The 21,507-nt window shown below is 37.9% G+C and overlaps 1 protein-coding gene across 9 annotated transcripts in view; it reads left to right on the plus strand.

Moving 5' to 3' along the window:
- The window catches only part of RIMS1 (regulating synaptic membrane exocytosis 1), a gene marked incomplete at both ends in the record, with an annotated part of 301,933 nt that overhangs the window by 154,344 nt on the left and 126,082 nt on the right, over positions 1-21,507 (plus strand). For 5 of the 9 annotated variants that reach the window (XM_084203374.1, XM_084203375.1, XM_084203376.1 and 2 more), the window contains one exon: positions 12,460-12,511. The exons of the other annotated variants lie outside the window; for them this stretch is intronic. In XM_084203374.1, coding sequence (XP_084059500.1) covers positions 12,460-12,511 — 52 coding nt within the window. Of the gene's footprint in view, positions 1-12,459; positions 12,512-21,507 lie in introns of those variants that run through there. 9 annotated transcript variants of the gene reach the window in all.

The raw sequence follows: 21,507 nt of genomic DNA on the forward strand, positions 1-21,507 counted from the left end.
TTTCCAGTAGTAAGATGATTATTTTCATTACAGGAGCGCAGATATTGAAACAGGAGGGCAGATATTGAATTGGATTGAAGTCCTATGTTCAAAACCACTCAATGTTTGACATCAGGGTACCTTTACTTTCAGGGGCTTTGAGAGTGTTTGAACTTGTAGAGAAACCCAGGAGCTCTATAGGGTTCTCCATTAAAGGTCAATTCTCAAGAACATTCAGCAGTCAGTTTTTTCCGTACAGAAGTCATTGCAGGTACCAGGCATGAGAATTTGAGCATGAGCTCTGGGTCATGGAGCACTTTTTAAGGGTCTAAGAGGGAGATGAAAAAGCTTTTGAAAAGCTTGCCCTAGTTTTAGCTGCTGAGCAGTACTTTTGAAAGTACTGCTATGAAGTTAATTGGACTTAAAACTCAGTAGCTTGATACATGGCATGGTGTTATAGCCAGAGGTTGATTCTTTCCTACACTTCTGCCATTCCGTATTTTTTATATGCATGTATTTTTTTTTATACCATAAGAGTTATATGAACTCAGTGTTTACTGTTGCTTTTTTGATCTGAGGGCTTAGATGAAATGTGAAAGGTGAATCAAACGAGTTTGGTAAAGCTGCATAACTGAATGGTCTGTGCAGTATATTGAAGGGACTGAAATCCAAACCTTTGCAGTTTTCCACCTGTATGGGAAATCTGTCCCATTTTAAGTGCAAAATGAAAGCCTATGAAAGAAAAAAGTTAATTAATTACTGGCTTCTAGAATAATACGTGTACTGTTATTGATTTTTATTTTAGCTAATATAGAGTTAACTAAGAACAAACAAGCATCTGATTCTGTTATTTTCTGTAGATGTTCATTCTGTGTACTTTTCTTAGTGTATTCATTCTGATCATCCTATTGAATTCAAACATAGGGTTATACTGTGAGGTACTGAGTATTACTGGTTAGTACCCTGTGCTAATATTTTTCTGATATCTTTACATATAATTTTTAGTGTACAGTAACGCACTTAATTACTGTAATACACAGGAACCATTCCAGTTTCTTTCTTTAAGCATTTCTTTGAGTAGATAGACTGAGTTTTCTAAAATAAGTATGCTGATAAACAGCTCTAGGAAGAACTTGATTGTGTCAGAAAGAAGGTCAATAATTATGAGATGCCTGCGTTTCCTTTGAATAAATATGCATGGTTTCATCCTGTTCCTGTCCATTTTGAATGTCCCTCTGAAAACTGTTTTCCCATATTTGCTCATGTGTTTTTTGTATTCTTCTGATGGTTTCTTTGTTCCGTCTTTCTCCTGTACAACTTGTGGGCTTCAAAATCAGGGACTCCCGATCTCCACTTTGAGCTGATTCTTATCTCCATTTCTCCCATGATGCCAAGCACAACACGTGCCCTGGTTTCAAATATGCCCACCCCATTAGTGATATTTACTGACTAGCAAATGAAAGGGCCACTCTTTCACTTTTTTGGCCAAGTAATGAATTGCGGCGCATTCTCGAGCTCCTCAAGAGCATTTGAACTTGTACACTGCTCAAGAGAGAGGAGTGTGTGGAAGCTGTCTGCTAGGGATTGTTCTTGGCCTGTGTCCTGACTAGTAGTAAACAGAGAGTGCTAGCTGGGCCAGGGCACAGCTGTTCCAGGGATTACTCTAAGGCCACACTATGAATGACAACCCATTTGGCACTGGCTAACACAATGGTATAAGTTGTAGTCACTTGTTCCTTATTTATTTGTCTGCTGGTTTATTGCCTTGCATTTAAATTGTAATTTCAGTGGAGTCCAGATTTTCTTTTTATGATTGTACATTGCCTAAGTTTGCAAGATTTCAGTACATGACTGAGACTCCAACTTGCCTTGATGATAATAAATTAGAATGCTTATTTATAGCAAGGATTTATTATTGCTAAGTACCTTTTTGGTCCATTTATCAGCAACCAGCAGAATTTCAGGTTACTTTCTAGTGTCCTCTGACATGCTTGCATTCTCTCATAGATAGCTGCAGGTTGCCTCCATGAGCCTAGATGCTTGTTTTCACTACATACTAATTTGCTGCTAATCAGCTAAATTACCCTTTTATTTGCCTGTTTGGTTTTCTTATCAGGTATCAAAGCAATTCATGTATATATACTATGTCTATTTCTATGCTTATAAATATTGCGAAAGTCTTTCATTTTTTTAGACCTTACAGCCTTTTTCATTCTTTGTCTTGGTGTCTTTTCAGTTTGTTTTTGGTTATTTTGGTTTTGTGGGCCATTTAAAAATGTGGTTGTGGGGTTTTGTTTTTACTTGGTTAATTTGTTTGTTTTACTGATGGAGCCACCTCTAAAAGATACAATAGTGTGATATTTGTGTACATTGGACGTTTCTGCTCTTTTCATTTTCTACACCCCCACCCCGCAATTTTTAAGACCTTAAAAAATGATTCTGAAAATTTACCATGTTTATTTTATGGTAAAAAAAAAAAAAAGACTCTTCTAAGTTTTTAGTTCAAAGGGAGACAGTTTTCTTTCACCATTCAGCTTGAAGATACGCAAGGAGGGGGCAGTGTTTTGCAGTTCAATTTTCAGTTTGATAGGTGTTTCTGTCTTTTCTGAGTAAATTTGCTGTGAGAACAGAAAGTCTGCAAGCATGACATGTGCAAAGTGTAATATGCAACGGTGATTATTGTCTGGCTGAGGCATGTAGTAGACAGCCAGGACCTACATGCTGCTGGTCCAACATGCTGTTGGTCATTTTACCACTCCTTCTGTAGATACCCAGGTGCTCTAGATGTTGAGAGTTGAATTTGTTACTTTTTTAGGTGTTCCAGCACTTTAAATCTCTGCATTTGTATATGTCAAATGTCTTAAAAATACCTCTCATACATGAGTTCTTCAGCACATACCCTTGACTGACTGCTAAAATTGTATATGGAGAGCTTTCTAATGATTAAGCAACTTCAGCCTTTTTTTGTAAGAGAGTGGATGTCTTGGAAATACTGTGATGGTATGCAGTAAATGCATGCTCACATCAGAATTGTTTTGGACCCTCAATATTGAATATTTTATTACACATTCTTTTCAGCCATGAGGGAACTGCTAATAAAGCATTATGGTTAGAATAACTTCTTTCTACATTTTCTTCCTCTCTGAAAACATGACCTTTTCTATTTTAAAAAAGCAAATATCATCATTCTTTACTTTGTCAGCTGTGTCTTTCCATTACACAGAGATTTTGATTCCATATTGGGTCCTAGCTTAATATCTATAATATTTGTTGGGGAAACTATGTGTGCTAAAGGAATAAATAAAATGGTTCTATTCATAGAATGGCTTGGGTTGGAAGGGACCTTAAAGATCATCTGCCATGGGCAGGGATCCACCCACTAACCAGGTTGCTCAATATCCCATCCCTCTTGAACCTCAAGGGATGGGGCTTCCTCAGCTTCTCTTGGCAACCTGTTCCAGTGCCTCACCACCCACTGAGTAAAGAATTTCTGTTTAACATCTAATCTAAATCTCTTCTAGTTGGAAACTGTTCCTCCTTGTGCTGCCATTATACTCTCCCTCTGTTTTATATTCCTGGACTACCTCTCAGGCATGTGTAATTCAGGATAAAATACTTTCAGACATGGAGCCACATGTACACATTATTTTCGAGAATTCAAAGTTCAAGTATTTGTAAGCTAGTCCTCAATATTGTAATTCTTTCCTCTGCAATATGAGCTTCAATTCTAGTTAGCTATTCTCAAAATGATGGGAAAAAAAGTTCTATTTAAAGCAACTTGTCATGTTATTTTACCCCTTTTCTAAAAAACCAAAGTTGTCAATATTTTTTAGAATTTTCATGGAATAGATTTCTGTTGACTTAAGGGCACACACTTCTTTTTTCCTCTAAAATTCTGTGTGTGCTCGAGATTTGCTTGGAAGTTGTCAGTTACAAACAGAAATCACTTGCTGAATAAGATGTGAGCTTTGAAATTTACTTCTTGCAGTAACAAGTCAGTAGTGTATATGTTTTAATGGTTGGCTTGTTATGAATTCTGTTGTTTTAGTGAAAACATAGGTACCTTTTCACTGAAAATGTAAACTCAAATATAAATGTAACTTGCTACAAATTCAAAAGAACAATTTGTAAAACTTTGCTGGTTTCAATAATATTTATTAACTAAATAGCATAAATCAGCTAATAAACAGAAATAATCCAAAAATATAAAATAAAATTATGTCAAAGTTTAATATAGTTATATCCAAAAGTAGGTAAATATTTCTATGTTTTTGTGCTATGCTAGTAAAATAATTAGGTTTTAGGAATTTATTTTGCCCTGTTGCTCAGGGAAAACAAAAACTCCAGAGGTGGCCCTTTTTAAACCATAAAGCCACATGTTCTTGAACCATTAAAAATGTGCTTAATGAGCCACCAGATGGAGCAGTCAAATCTCACTCTTTTTGTCAGCCTCTGGGCAAGATAGTTTCTCTCAGCACAGAGAGAATCTGGAAATACAGGCACACTTTACTACTTGAACCAGTAAATGGAAAACCTTATTCAGATCTTATCTGCATGGGCATTTTTTTTTTCCATAGGCAGATTTACATCATCCTGTAGCTTTAGTGTTACAAATGATGTATGGGACATATCCTTCCTGCATATGGAAATGACACTGACATGAGTAGCTCTATGGAAGGAGTTATTCACTTCTTGAATTGAGTCCTATCCTCAGGGAAAAAACACAAAACATAACAAGGAAAAGATACTCTTGTTTGAGGATCATAAGCCATATTTTCAAAATTTGGGAGGTCCAGAGTTGCATATCTACACATGACTCTCTGTGTTTGTGCTTAAGAAAACTTGGTGGAGCTGCATATTCTCCTCCTACTTACACTAAATATCCTTAGGGGAAGGATATGCTGCAGTCAAATGGGTTCAGGGACAAAAAGAAAATATACAATAATGTATAAGAAGGAATGTTTTAATATTCTTTGTTTTACTGTAGTTTCACAGAATTACTAAGACAAGATTTTTCTGGGACGTGTACAAGTTTGTGAATATATATATTTATATGAAATAGAATGTATGTCTGCTATTAGAGTCTGTTCTAGTTAAATACTTCAAGGATCATATTATGTAATTAACAGGACATTGTCCCAGAGGTAGGGAATAGAGCTATGCATGAAGATAAAATCCTGAAGATTTTTTTGTTTTATTCTTTGCCTCTGTCATGTCTTTGAAAGTCAGAATGTTCTGCATTAAAGATCATCAGCAGGTGTCTCAAGAGAGGAAATGTCATTCTGGAGCAGCTGGATAGAGTTCTTGGAGTGCCTTAGCCCTGCTCCCGCCTCTGAGGTGGGAATTTCACCAGGCACTGGTGTCCTGTCAGCTTTGGGCAGGAGTGACACACAGCTTTGCAGAGCAGGAAGCTCATGCTGGGCAAAGCAGTGCTCCCCTGGTGACTCTCTGTAACCCACATGCACTTCATGCAGGTCTCAGCTGAATTACCAGGTGAGCAAAAACTTCTGCTTTGGCAGTGAATCCTTACCAGTGTCATGAGCTCAGGGCTAGTGGTTTCAACTCTGCAAAGTCCTGGGTCGTTCAGCAGTGTAATGCCAGCTCTTGCCTGTCACGCTCCAGAGCACTAGCACAGTGAATTTGTGTCAGTTTGTATCAAAATACATTGTACTCCTAGGAATTTTGTATTCTCTACAGGCTCAGATTTTACTTAGGATATAGTATAAAAGTGACTTGCATTTACAGATAAAATAGGACCTTACAAAGGAACTCAGAAATACAATTTCAAATAGATGTAGGTTCTCAAAACATTCTGGTGTTTGCTGTTTCTGCCAATTTTTGTGTAACACACTGAACCTTATCAGTGTACCCGGGTAGGTTCAGTTATCTCCATTACTGATTTGCATAGAGGAGTTGTCACTCTCTTTAAGCAGACAATGTTTGGGGAAGGGCAAAACAGGCCCCTATGAATGGAATTGGAACTGAATGTTTGGGAATAAATCCAGGTGTGCTGTTGCTGGCTCTTTTCCACAGAAAGGTTGCTCTGAAATCAGTTATAAACAAAGTTGGTTAATCTGTTCTCGTTACCAGGTTTTAAAGATCACTGCTAAGAAGCTCTTAGGGAATGACTATTCCTACAAGTCACTGAAACACTTAGGAAAACATTTAATTTTTTCAGTGAGCAGATTTTTTTTCCTTAAACAGAGGTACCATTTGCATTTTGACTTCTCTTCAAATATATCCTTAAAAAGTTCTAATATATCAGCATAGTTTCCCTTAAAAAAAAAGCTGCAACAACAAATATTGACGTGAATTTTAGGCATGTTGCCATCATAACATCAGTTCTCTGTGCTACTGTGGATCTAATCTTACTTTGCCCTAGAAAATTTTTATAAGGATTAGGAATGAATTTTCTGACAATGCTTAAAATAGCCATTAAACCCTACATTTAGATGTGTGGTTTTAGCAATTATAATTTTTTTTTGTCTGGATGGTATATAACATTTTAAAATAATAGAAAATGCTGCTTAATAGAGGTTCCTTTTGGAATGGTCAGTATGTATGGTACTGCTGCTTTAATTTCTAGGTTTAAACCTGACATTTTCTAGATTTAAAGGATCTGGGAGGAATCTGAATTGTAGAAGGATTCAGAAATTAAACCATGTCTACATCTTCTTAGGTAGTAAGGAAAGGAAAAGGAAATAATGTGAGTTAAATTGTCAAAATTATCCTGAAGTACGGAAACAGAATAAAATAGTAACACACAAATGTCTATCACCCATGGCTGTATAACCTTTCAATCATAGCCTGTACAGAACTTAGTTCAGGACATGTGTAATCTTTTGGTTTTTTACTTCATAATGGGGGTGGAGAGTTTTTGAAGAGGGAAAAAAATTTTTTTGAGGAATTTTTGTAAGGGTATGTGGCTGAATTAAATAAGCTGTAATGACATTGTCACCTTAGGTGGATTCTCCTATTTTTGCTGTAGTCCAGGTTTGAATGAAATGCGTTTTGCTCGACTTCTCTTTTGGCAGGAAGACTCAAGTGCAGGTGGATGCCTGCAGCCTCTTCCTACAGGCTGAATGGATTGCAGCAATTTGGTTCTGTCAGTTCAAGCCTGTACTTGAGCATGGCTGTCAAAAGTGGTGCTGGCATAGCAGCCCTTCCAACCAGCTTGCCCTGCATCAGGCAGGGAAGGGACTTGGAATATGGGTCTTCCAGATCCACTGTGCTGTGGGGTGTGGGTGGAAACAGTAACACAACAACCAGAAACAGTAGTTTAGCTGGGAACAAAAATAATGTTTTGATGTCATTGATCAGTAAATTGTAAAGTCGGTGCCTGCAGATTTGTCACCATTTAACTGAAAGCATCTGGCTTTGAGTAGCAATTGGATAGCTGAGCAAATTGCTTGAATTAGGGTTTGTTTAAAATGACCTTTGGCTCTAAAAAATGCAATCCAGCAGATCTTTTATGGATATTCTAAGTTAATATGTTACTTACTGCCCTTGTCATGAACAAAAATACTCCACAAAATCTCCGTACACGCAGAGGTCAGTTCATCATCCTTGGATGTCAGAAGAAGTCCAGAAATCTGTAAATCTGGCAGTGTCTGCACTGTTAGATTTGCACTGATGTTCTCTCTTGACTGTCAGTAGATTCTCCTCCGTCAAGGCCAGTTATCAAAATTATCTATCTTAGGACTTGTTGGCTTTTGATAGTAGTTAAGGAAACTGAGATAAATGGATTGCAAAATTACTGAATCACAAAGGTTGGGTAGCAAAGATCTCAGCCACTGCACCTATGGGATTGAAGCCTAGGTTTGCTAGGGTGAGTGCTCATTTTTTCTCTTTCCAGTTTCACTGTCACGATCATCTTCCTCAGAGGAGTCAAGAGCAATCGAGTCAGTCCCAGGGGGAGGAGTGGGAAATGAAACATCACTGGCAGCACAGTACTAAACCATTGACAGTGGAACTTGGAATGCTGGTTGCAAAAGCATAAATAGCAGGGCATTTCCTTACTGACTCTTTCAGACCTGTGTGCTTGAAAGGGTTCCTACCACTTGATTGTGCAGAAATGCTCTTCTGTCTTCCAGTCTGCTGCAAAATGGTGGGTGATGTTCTGTAAAACTGCCCCAGAGGACATCCAGAAACAATGTGGTCACGCCCTAATTCTGGGATGCCAGTGGAGGCACACCACAGCCTGCTCCCAATGGGTGGTTTTACATGGTGCTGTTCAGACTGATGCCACATTACTTCACTTTCACTTAGAATTGATTAGCTTGGATCAAGGTTTGAATTGAAAGCTGTGGAGCAACAACGGCATGACATTGATTTAGCTCAAGCTAAATAAAAGACCAAACTTACTGGCTTCAGCATATTACTCTGTTGATTTGACAACCTAATTTCACCTTTGGTGCTTTTTAAAATTTTTTTGTTACCTGGCTAGGAATATAAACAGAATATGCTCATGCCTGAAAGAAGAGGAAATTTGATGAGCTCTAACAAGTTTAACGTGTGTTTAAAGGCAGACATTCCTTTAAGGAGCTATATGTCTTTTTCACCACAGGTTCTTAACCTCTTTTTTTTTTCAATAGTTATGAAAAATTTCACAATTGGTCCTATGTCAATCCATAAACACTTCTTCAGAAGTGTGTGAATTTATGTATTTGTATATTTATGTATAGAAGTCTTTCTCTGGTAAATGGTCCAACATTTTCTTTGCAAAGTTGTTACTATTTTGCCAAAGAATATGAAAAAGAGACTGAAAAGCATTCAGTCTCTTCACTGGGCAATACTTTACTGAAGAGAAGCTGTACTTATGCTGCAAGTGTTTTAATTAGCTCAGTCTTAGCTAAACACTGCACTTAAGCCTATCAGAAGCAAGTATGTTTTTTCTAATGAGTTTAATTCTGGATGCAAAGCCAAATACCACTTGAAGTTTTCTGTGAGCTCACTGTAGAGCTTTGGTGGTCTGGAGTGCTGCTAGCAGAGCAAAGGAAAGCCTCGTTTCTTCCCCATGCATGTTTGTTCTGGTCCTTTTTTATGTGTCTAGCAATTTACCACCAGTCAAACTCCAGTCTTTAGTCCATCACTTGAGTCAAGTGGTGAGGTCAGTTTTCCACCCACTTCACAGTTCACCAGTCAATGCAAAGCTCTCTGATTTGGCTGGAGGGATATTGTGAGAGACTTGGTTGGAAGCTGTGCTGCAGTTAAGCAATATCTGCTGCTGTGCCCTTGCCTGCAGATCCTGAAGGCATACTGGTCAGGCAAGATTTGTCCTTGGTAAAGTTGTGCAGGTGGTTCCCAGCCACCTTCTTCGCCTTCATGGGTTTGGGACTGCATTCCGGAAGGATTTGCTCCATAACCATCTCAGTATGTAGTTTCCCAGGTCCTTTTCTTTCCCTCCTTGTAGAGGTGTGGAATGTGGCTTGTCTAGTGTCTGTCCATCTCCCACAATAGCCAGGACCTTTTGAAGCAGATCAGACAGGGCTGCAGTGCAAAATGTCATATACAATAGATAATATTGTTTCTGAGACTCCTGAAATTGTATTAGAATATATTCCATTGTAACTTGGCTTTGAGGTCTGGGGGACTGCAGCAGATTTCTTTTTCCTTGCTTCTCTGATTTTCTAACTTATATTCCAACTTTAAGCATAGGAGTTTATTTACTTGAATTGGTCTTTTTGTGCTACAGAATTAAGCTTGGGACTATTCTCTGACTTTTCTCTTTCCAAAAAATTGTTGTAAAACTTTTGGTTTAGAGGACAGTTGCATTTTCACCCAGGCATAAAGCTGAACCACATGTTTAATGCTTGGAATTTGTTCTCCTAAAACTTGAATAATGGTAGAGTTGTGTGAGATTGAACAATCTCATGCTTTTCTAATGGTGTTAGAAATTTCTATAACTGCAGGATTATCATACACAGATTAAGATCTAGACCAGCTATTAGCAGGAAGATTATGAAGAGCTAAAATATGGTGGTCAATATCTAACTATCAGCTGCCTAGTGTAACGTGCCTCAGAAGATAGTGGCAATAAAATCATTTGCATGGGTAAAAACCTGCAGAGATTACAAAGGCAGTGCTATCCTGTACAAAGTTTGAAAGTGTGTTATTACTTAATTATGTATTTTTACTAGGAAAATGGAATGATGTCCAGTTTTACAGTTAGTTTCCTATGCTTTGACACTGTTAATGGATGTAAAAGTAAATAGACCAACTATCAGCACTTTATTCTTAAGCTGTCAGACAAGCCTTTGGGGCAGCCAGAAAGGCTTGATGTGTCTGAGGCTGGGAGGAATGAAATTCACCCTTAGGGATGAGCAGTGCATGCTGGAGTTGGTGGTACTGTTCTTTTCTGCAAAATGCCCTTTCTGACCTCAGAACATTCTTCTGTTGTCCCTCTCTTCCCTTATTTTCAGCAAATACTTGCAGACACCTCTGCCATCTGAAGCTGTTAGGCTGGGCTATTTAGGCAGGGCTTGGGCAGAACTCATGGCTAGGGACAGCAGCTGGGAAAATGGGCATAGAGAACTGCCTGCTGGGAGAGCAGGGAGGAGTTATCACATAGGGGAGTAGGAGACAGTGAGAGCTTTAACAACACCATGAAACACAAACAACCTTCCTAAATGTGTTTGGGAAAACAGTTCATTATTTTTTTCACAGACACATGTATGACAAGAATGACAAGAACACTTGAAATAAGTCAGAAAACAAGCCCCATACAGTACAGTCTCATTTACAAATTCTGAGGTTGTAGCAAGCAAGAATTTTTCATCTGTTGATTTTTGTTATGACAAAATCCCCTGCCTTGTTTAGTATGTGCAGGTGAGGAGAGGTGTGTGTGCAGGACCCAGGTATGCTGTGTTCTGAAAGTGAGGCAAAGCCCTCAATGCCTGCCCTGGCAGAAGAGGAGGTCATCCTTCAAGGAGGAGTGCAGAAGGGTCAGTGGATGTGCCGTGGAAGCATCAGGCACTTGGCATGCTTGGTCTTTTGTTTCTTTTGCAAGAAACAAAATGGTCTTTTGTTTTGCAAGAAATGTTTCTGGTTTCAGGAGAAAGCTGGGTGTAAGTTCCTTGGTCAGTAGCAGATGATCGCTGTCTCTTGAAATATATAAAGACTGGACACTGTTCTCCTCCAAACTAACCATCTCCTCCTAACAAGGGCATGTCTGTAAGTAAAGCAGAGTTAAAGGGGACGCTTAAAGTCAGCAGTGGCCAGGGATATTCTGTGGCTTTTGCTGTTGACTGACATGTGGGAGTGTGAAAGAGAGTGTTCAGTACCTTGGGTTTGATCCAGAATTACAGGGAAACAACTTGATTAAAAGTTTATTTTCATTATTACTAATAGATCCATATATTAAGTATGAAAGAGCTGTAAGCTCTCATTAGCTTTACTGTTTATATTTTATCCCTTTTAAGCTTTTCTTCGTTTGCTTTACTGTTTCACATTTTAGTTTCTAAACAGGAGGTTTTTTGTATTTTGGATGTCCTGCATTGTATATTGGAAGTCCTGCAGTATGTAGATAGGCTGCAGAAAACCATCTTTATGTACAGAGGAAGGCTATCTCTGCCACAGAAATAGTCTTATTGTTGTATCATTTGAATACGATTACAGTAGATTTAATACTTTAGTAAATTCTATTAGCTATAATTCTCTAATCATCTGGCTTTTGCAAATACAAGTTCTGCTTTTCTGTTTTATCTTGAACATGTAATTTGGAATACAAAATTTTATTTCCTGGGGGTTTTTATTTGGAGTATATTTTTCTTATATAAAATTATGTTTCCATGCACGCATCTGTTACATATGAAAAGAATCAAATTATCCTATTAATTTGTAAAAAGTGGTAAGTTTTTCTCTGCCATTTGTGTTTTCAGTGTGTTAGAAGTAAATCTGCAGCTTGGGATGTTTTACATAAATTTAAAAAGCCACATTTCCTAAACACAATTTCTTCGTCTATGCAGTTGATTAAACTTGTTCAGTGCACCACTGCTGAATATAAATAATAACTGCAGCAGTGGTATTGATTACTTAGGTGCCTGAGCTTGTTGGCTTAAAAGCACTAAGAAACTTCTTTCCTGTTCTACCCAGAGAGGAAGGAGCTTATCCCCCCCCCCCCATCTTATTTCCTGAGGAATGTTGATTCTGGGTTCCTAAAACCATGAACTAAAGGCTGCAACTCGCTGTCATTGCAGCGGAGGAATGCAGTAATCGATGCTTGCACTACACTGCAGAGATTTGTTTTGCTGACAGGAGCTCTCGTTAGCCCTGTTCGGTGTCACTGGTGTCGAGTGTTTGACACTGCAGAATAATTTGGCTTAGAATCAGGACGCAAGGACCTCATGACTTCTTTTAGATCGTCTCCTTCACACTGAAGTGGGTTTTTGCTGGCATTACGGTTTTGCTACACTTGCAGGCTGGATTCAGCAACCTACTAGATGCCAGCTGTGCTTTAAACATTCTCTTGCTGAAGCTGCTATGTTTGCTGGGTTTCTTCAGTTTCTGCTCCATACGTTGCATTCAGGGACAGGTAAATAAGGAGCTGAGGTTTTAATTCTATTTTTATATTTCATATTTTTAAGCAAAGTTATATCCTTTTATGAACAGATTTACTTATCTCTGTAGTTTTAGTGGAAATGTTGTATCCTCGGAATGTTAGTGCTAATTGTAGCATATATTCACCTTAAAAAGGGAATAATAAACCATTTTGCTTTTAAGTCTATGTTTCAGTTATGTTTATGTTTTGAAAGCTCATGTGATAAATATAATTTGACAGTAGCGATGCTATATGGAATAAGCTTTTAAACAAAAATCTGTATTTGGAAAGTGCCAATCAAAGTAGAAATGTGTTTCTGAAAAGTAATCATAATATTCCTATTGCATTATGACTTCTGCATTTTGGAGAAGTGAAGGATAAAGAATTTAGAAATTTACTTCAGGAAACAAATGAAAATTCCTGTGTATTATTTCTTTTTGGCAGAAGACAATTGACAAGTCCCCAGTCTCCTGAATTATTCTTTTCTTAGGAGCTTGAAAAAGTTCAGAATGGAATGTGATTCTGTTACTTTTCTTTTTGCATATTATTTAGGGGAAAAAATCATCAAACTTATGTACATAGAATAAAAATATGTTTGTTTATCATAAGATGCAGGTATGGTTATAATAATATATGGGTAATAATAAATGTACAGTTCTGGTTATTTTGTACATTATTTCTGCATGATCATATTGATGCATTGCACTTTCTGCTCAGGGAAGGACATCAGCTTTTCCTTTTTGTATCTGAAACAAGGAACTCAGCTAAATCACTGAAGGGTCACAGGGGAAAGTGAGAGGAAGGATTCACCACTGCAAGTTCCTTGGGGATTATATAGTGTGTTGAGAATAACAAAACCCTTTAAAATCCTATATCTAAGTAGCTGATAACACTGTCTATAAAAATTGATTTTGAAAAGCAGTTTTTTCACCGGAAGAATTATTCCTAAAGATGTATGATAGAATGTCATGAAAGAGGTTTTATGCTCTTGAAAATAATGCTTTAGATACTATATTTTAAGATATATATGTTAGAAATCTATTGAATTTCAGCAGAGTTCAGAGGAGAATTAGCATTTACTGAGGGCAGAAAATTCAAGGATGCATAGGAGAAAATGTGATTGAATAGCAGTCAAAACAGAGATGGAACAGAAGCAGCAGCAGGAGTATCAGGAAGACAGAATGCTAAGGTTGGGACAGACAATGGTCAGCCTTCGCTGTCCGTGGAGTTTAAAGGGTAAACTGAGCACACCTTTAGCTAAGGTCAAAGCCTTGCACTCTCACACTTAGTAAGTTGTTTATAGGTACATAAAGAAGCTAAATCCCTGTTTCTTCTTCAAGCTGTTCACTGTGTAGATGGCTGTAAACTGCATTCCAGAGGTCTCTTGGCAAAAGTAGATAAAGAAGGTGAAATAGGATTGGGATTGAGAAATGCAGAGCAGTGACACCCTGTGTTGTGGTGATTCGAGGCTGTGCTGTGGGCAATGGACAACCAGCAGCATGTCTCCAGCCTTTTGGAATAGCATGGACTTGGCAGATCTAAAAGATGCTTTGAAAGCACACTGAGCCCCACACCCGCTGACTATAGAGTTATAATGGACTATTAAACCAGGCTATCTATAGCTCTCTGTCCATTAAATTTGTATCATCTCTCTCCCATAATGATACTTCAGTATCATTATCCTAAATATTCCTAAATATTCCTCTTTGAAAACTGATCTGTGTGCTGCAAGGACAGAACCTGAGGGAATGAGCTGTCATCAAGGTCAGCTCTTATGTCAGGGTATTGGTTAAGAACAAGGCTGCCCAAAGGACAACCCATGATGGGCGATAACACAAAACAAAGTCCGCGAAATGAGCAACAAAACCTTAAGTTCCTCACCAGTCTGACCTTTGGAGGTATTTTTGTAGCAAAAGTAGGAATGGCCTGGAGTCTTGGTCTCTGGCCAGCCCTGTCACTCCCAAAAGGCAAGGATAGTGCTTTTCCAACAGCAGCCAGGCTTGCGTGCCATCCTCTCCTGTTACCATTGAGATCAGTTATATCCACCTCATCCTCTTCTGCACTGCTAGCTCTCAACTGGTGGATTTCTCCCTGTTTCTGCACTTGTTTAACCTGGTCTGAGTGTGGAGCCATTTCCTTGTCTACTCTGAGCCTGATCCTCTATTTACAAATTGTTTTTTTCTTGTTTGTCAGGATATCTTTGAAGTCTGGTTGTGGCCTACTATAAAAAGCCATTCCTTTGTCCTTGGGGTCAAGTCACTTAAAAGTCTAATATGTTTCTGTTTTATTACTTGGAAGAGTAGTGTGAGTGTTGACTATTACTATGTTCCAGGCAAACACTACAGACCTGCTTCATGAATACTTCAGGGGGTATTTGTTACCAATTTTAGCCAAATATGGTTAGAACATATTTAGAATATTATTTTCTAAGTAGGTTTTCAGCCTATGCTAGACACTTTTTCTGGTGTGGCTCTTAACATGGCATGCTCATAAAGAAAATTCCTGCTCAAATGAATGCATTTGACATAGGCTAATAGAGCCAAATAGTAGCAGGTTCTTCACATAGTATTCTAGATTGGCAACTATTTGGTACTAGATACCAAATAGAAGTGGGGACTGAATAGTGTCAGAATTATTTCAGTTGTTTTTGCATATATCGCTGTTTGCGTTGTATTTTGTGTTTCTAATGATGTCTTGTGTGCTTCCTGGTACTCAATCACTGTAAGGTACACACTCACAGGGAACTTTCCATTGATTCTTCCAGAAAATGAAGCATCTATGATTTAGTTGATCAGTCTTTGACTGCATTTCTCCCTCTTCTGAATTGGCCTGGTTCTATTTCTAATGTTGATATTATTTCTTAAATGCTTCCATGATTTCTGGACTCCTTTTGCTGTTGTGGCTGCTTCCTAATTTTCTGTAAGGTTGGAGTGTTTTTCTTTGGTTATTTGGCAATAGGATTTTTTTGGTTCTGGTTTTTGGTTTTGTTTTTTTTTTTGTGTGTGTGTGTAGGAAGGTTTTTGGCTTTTTTTCTGCTCAACCTTGTTCTCTTTTTGAAGATCATGAGTTTATTCATCACATTCTAAACTATTTCCTCTCTACTGGTGGGAAGCAAAGCTCCAAAGATTGTTTGCTCATTGTTTTTGTAAGTGTCAGTGATCTCTCAGAGTGCACTCCAAAGATACTCCCTGCAGTATTCCCCTCTGACCTGGAGAAACAAAACCTCTCATTATCTCCTAACGCAGCATAACTGAGGGTACTCATGAATGATAGTTAAAAAATCCAAAACAAACAGAAACAATAACAAAACCAAAACAAAACAGAACAAAAAACCGAAAAAAACCCCAAATCAACAAAAAACTAAATCAAAAAAACCCCACAGTGCTTCTAATGTGTGGGCTGCTGCTTAACAGCCTTACAGCAACTTTCTTTTCTGTTTTCTTCCTCTTTGTTAAAATTTCTAGCTGTTGGGAGTATAGAAACAGCCTGGGGTTTGAGAGGAGTTTATTTTCAGCTTTGATTTTAAATGATAATTTGTTAAAAACTCAGTTTTAACAAATACTAAAATAAAAAACTTAGGATTTTTAAAACTCTTAGAAGAAAAATAGCAAAGGAGACCCAAATGGAAATACTACCTTTTTTTGCAATCAACACCTACTCAATTGGTTTATCATGCACAGGAGATAGGGGAAAAAACCTAAACCAGCTCACAGGGGAAAAAAAATTGTGTTATGCTGATGAACAGTATGGTGTATTTGAAGCGCATTTGAAGAACAGCAGAAAAAATATTAAGAACTTGTCAGGCCTTTAGTGTACTAGGTAGCTATGTGTACATATGTATCCAAAATTATGAGACCATGTGACTTTCTGAGATGACTTGCTAAATATTTTTCAGATTTCATTATTCAAAAATAATTAAACAAAGCATATTATCAAGAAACAAAAATATTATCAAGAAATCATATGAAAACTGAAAGTGTTACTTATATGAAACAGGAACTCAATGAAACTGTTGACACAAGTTAGTGTCAATATTGAATTGGAATTAAATTGAATAAATTTATTCAGAGAGGCTCTAAATTTCCAGAAGGACATCTCCTTCTATCCATCTGCAAAATTAGATTCCACTCAAGAGAGCGATCCCAGTCAGCAAAATCAGAGACAACAATTAGACAGCAAAATTTTCCTTAAATCTTTAAATGCCACTGATCAAAATCAAAATGTTTGCCTGTTGATTTTGTGTTCCTGATGCTGAACATTTTTCTTGTATCTTCAAGAAAATATTTTTAATGAAGCTTGTAAAATAACTTTCATATTAATAGAAGTTCATGCATCTTGCTTGATGTTTTACATCTCTAAGTCTGTCACACTTTGTCATGACCCTACAGCATATGCTTTTGAGGACCATTCCTCTGTGAATCATACACATTCTTGGACTCACATGCTTTCAGTAAGACTCAGAATAGCAGTTTAGATGGTCTCCGAGATAAAAATAAGAATCTAGCTGGGAAGGGGTTGATCAACTTTTGAAGACTCTGGGTATTTGAGTGAAGTTATTAAATGTTGGCTCAGGGAGTTCATGAAAAGATTCCCTAGAATTCAGGAAACAGAACAGCTTTCTTATGTCCCTTGTGTCCATGTTAAAAGTTTTGGAAGCATTCAAAGCTCCTCAGTTTGTTTACTACTAGATAGGTTGTGATTTTTGGTTTTAAGCTTCCATTGGCAAGATTAGTAACCCTTGCTTTTATAAAGCCTTAAAACAACACTGAATTAATTCAGGTAGGAAGTCCATTTTGTGAAACACGGAAATGGGCCCGTTTGTGTTGGAAGGTCTTTTGCAAATCTGTCTTTTGAGCAACCTCCATTCATCAATGAACAAGTGCAGTACTTCATTATAAAAAAGTATATGTCTAACCTGTACACCTAGTTAAAAGCAAATCACAATCTGTGCCATAAAAATTATTTGTTAAATAAATAGCTGGATAAGAAACTCATTTTAAACAGATCACAGAAAATTGTCCTTTATGCCCAGACAAAAAAAGAATACATTGAAAACCTTTTTCATAATCAGCAATGGGCAAATCATTCCATTACAAAATAAAAAATAATTATGAATTTGCAAACTCTTGTAAAGGATCAACTTTGCCATGGTAACTAAGGAAGAAGTCAAATGGATTTTCCTTTTCACTAGATTTTAATTTAATTTAAGTGCCCTTAACTATCTACATAGTATTTCATAAGTTTGCTACTTCCTTGCCTAATTATTTCTGTATTTCTTGTTTGAAAATATCAACCAGCATCACTTTGTTCACAATGTACTACCGCTTTAAAAAAGATTTTTAAACTAAGGGCTTTGTTTCAAAATAAAAAAGTGTTTATTTTGTATGAGGAAGAGTAAGAAATTTCCTTATCTTCTAAATGCAAAAGTAAGGAAAAAACAGCTATTTTCAGTTTGTATTGAATAAGCCCAGGTTTTCAGTTATCTAAATCTGAAAGCCTAGAGCTTGATAAAGCTGTATAGACCCTTTTCCGATAGTTTTTTTTGTTACTTGTAAATTTAATTAAGATACAGAAAAGTAATTTTATATCTCATCATCAAATGAAAATACCTGAATAAATACTGAATTGAGGGAGAAATTTAAGAGCCAATTCTATTTTTGAGAGCTATGTGCCACATTTGTATTTGAAATAGGAGTATTATATCTAAAAATTGTCACTTCTAAGGTATACTAGCCTTTATTTTAACTTTGGAATCTTACAGCATGTTAATATTCAGTGCTTAGGACATTTGCCAGCAGGGAACTAAAGTCCAGTGCAATTACATATTGTGAAAAAATAAAAAGAAAAAAAGAAAAGAAAATCCTAAATTTCACAGCCTTGTGGTGCATTCTTCCTACAAACTGCATGAGCCAGCCTGCCCTTGAACTGAGTAGATGGTAAAACACAGATCTTGTCCTGCAAGGATTTAATTTCTTAACTGCAGACATCTGAAGTGGGTTGTTTTGAGACTAAGAGATAACGAGCATTTTTGTGAAGCTTTCTGTATTTCTATATAAATAGGCAGTAGGTAGCTTTTGAATTCTCTGCTTGCCACATTGGTGTAAGGGCTGTTTGCCAAGGCAGGGCACTCACATATTTTCTTTATGGGGTTAGTTAGCAGCTTGAACTAGAGTGATTTTAGCATACGTTGTTTATACACGGAAGTATTTTTCTGATAAAACGATACCATGTTTTTTCTTGGGTGTAGAGATGTTTTCCTGCTTAACAATAGGATGCACCACATCTGTAACAGCAGCTCACCAGAGGGATTGTCCAAGCAGCCTGGGATCAGGTTAGGAAAGCTAAAGCCCTGACAGAATTAAATCTGTCTGGGGACACCAAGGGCAACAAGGAAAGTGGCTGTAGCGTGTTAGCAATAAAAGGAAGACCAGAGAAAGTGTGTGCCCTCTCCAGAAGGAAAGAGATGCCCTGATTGGAATATGGAGAAGGCTGAGGTACTGACTTACTTTTTCCCTCAGTCTTCACTGAGAAGTGCTCCAGCCACACTGCCCAGGCTGCCACAGGCAAAGGCAGGAACTGGAGATGGAGAAAGTGCCCACTGCAGCAGATAGGGTGTGCGACCATCTAAGGAACATGCAGGTGGAAAAGCCCATGGGCCTGATGAGATGCATCTGCCACTCCTGAAGAAACTGCTAGATGAAATGATTAAGCCACTATCCATCATATTTGCAAAGTTGTGGCAGTCTGGCATGGTTCCCACTGCCTGGAAAAGTGGAAACATAATCCTCATTTTTAGAAAGAGAAAAAAGCAAAAGGGAGATGTTGGGAACTCCAGGCCAGCCTGACCTTTGTGCCTAGCAAGATCACAGAGCAGATCATCCTGGAAACTGTGCTAAGGAAACTGGGAAATGAGGAGGTGATTGGTGGCAGCCGACAGGGCTTCCCTAAAGGTAAATAGTGTGTGACCAATTTAGTTGCCTTCTACAGTGAGGTCACAGCATAAAGGAAGAGGGACATCAGCTACTCGGACTTGTGCAAGGAATTTGACACCGTCTCATATATGGCATCCTTACCTCTAGACTGGAGAGAGGTGGGTTAGATCAATGGGCCCCAAGTACAGACTGGGTAGAGAATGGATTGAAAGCAGCCCTGAGGAGAAGGACTTGGGAGGTGTTGGGGAATGAAAAGCTCAATGTGAGCTGGCAGCTTGTAGCCTGGAAAGCCGAGTACATCCTGGACTGCCTCAAAAGCAGCATGGCCAGCAGGTTGAGGGAGGTGATTCTGTCCCTCTATTCCACTGTGGTGAGATAGCACATGGGATGCTGCAGCCAGGTATGGGCTCCTGACATATGCAGGACACGGACCTGGTGGAGTGAGTCCAGAAAAGGCTGTGAAGATGGTCAGAGGATGGAAGCATGTCCTATGAAGACAGGCTGAGAGAGTTGGGGTTGTTCAGCCTGAAGAGGGGGCTCTGTGAGACTTTCTAGTAGCTCTTCACTACCTAAAGGACGACAAACTGCAGAAGAACTTTTTACAAATGATTGTAGTGATGGGACACAGGAGAATGGCTTCAAACTGAAAAAGAGCGTATTTAGTAAGATCTTGACTGTGAATGTGGTGAGGTGCTGGAACAGGTTGTCCAGAGAGGTTGTGGATGCCCCATCCCTGGCAGGGTTCAAAGCCAGGTTGGATGGGGCTAGGAGCAACCTGGTCTAGTGGAAGATGTGGTTGGAATGATCTAAATGACCTTTAAGATCTTTTACCAACCCAAGCCATTCTGTGATTCTATGGGTTAGAGAGATGTAGTCTGTCTATTCAGTTTGCAGAGTAATTTTAGATTTAGCCTCTGAAAAATATTTGTCTAAGTTTCTTAGTTATCTGATGGAACTGCTGTATTAATTAGCAGATACATGCTGCTAATGGTTAATTAAGTGCCTAACAGGCTGACTGACTCTTATCATTAGATTCTGTTTCTTGCCTTAAGTAACTCCTGCAAATCCAGCACTTGGAATTTGAGTAAATTGCTGAAGCAAATTCTTTGCTGATTACCAGTAGTCTCTGAATATGGTCTGGATGGATTTGGGAAAACATCTTGGGGTATTTTATCCCCAGGATTCAAGACTCTTTGAAAATCAGCATGACTGTTCATACTCAATAACAGACCCTCTCATATTTTGTGCTTGCTTTGGCTTTGCAAGAGGGACAAGGCTGTTTTTTCCAGAACTTCTCAGCTTTTCAGGATCTCACTTGAAATCACAGTACCCCAGCATTAGCTTTTGGTATGGAGAGGGCTGCTAAAGACAATGTATTTTTGAGAAAATGGATTTTTGGTGGTATGAGTTAGCTTTCCCTTTATTCTGAAAGCACACATGTTGCAGATATAAAAACAATGAGAGTCTATTAAGAGTTTTACTCCTCATCTTGAATTTTAATGGAAGGCTGCAAAAAACTTGTGGAAAAAACTCAACACATTTGTGTCTTGTAAGTTATTATTGCATCCCTGCGCATCCAAGAGTAAAGTGATTGAGCGGCAGCATGTTAATAGGAGAAGCATTTCCTTACTGTTAGGATACAATTTTGAATTATTCCCTTAGGAAATAAGGTTTTATAAATATTTACAAATACTCTGTTTTAATCAGTTGGTCTTAAGGAAGTCAAACATTAAAACCGCAAATGCATTTTTAATAATATGTTTTAGAAATACGTCAGTTATGTACAAAAAATAATGATGTAGTATATGTGTATTTTCATGGGGGCTTATTATTTTTAAGTTGCTCGTGTTTTTAAAGAATGGTTTAAAAAGTATTTAAAAGCAGTTTAAGCCTATAAAGCTATTATTTGCTCCTTATAAAAGTAGGTTTTTTCCTCTCTTTAATGTCTTAAATTTTTCTTGTTTTACTGTTGTTTTTAATGACTTTTACCAATGGAGAGTGTTCTCTGTGTATAGGGATTTTTGTTTTCAGTTTTGGTGGGGTTTTTTTGAGAAAACC

This window comes from Fringilla coelebs, assembly GCF_963513975.1.
Source record: "Fringilla coelebs genome assembly, chromosome: 3".
NCBI lineage: Eukaryota > Metazoa > Chordata > Aves > Passeriformes > Fringillidae > Fringilla > Fringilla coelebs.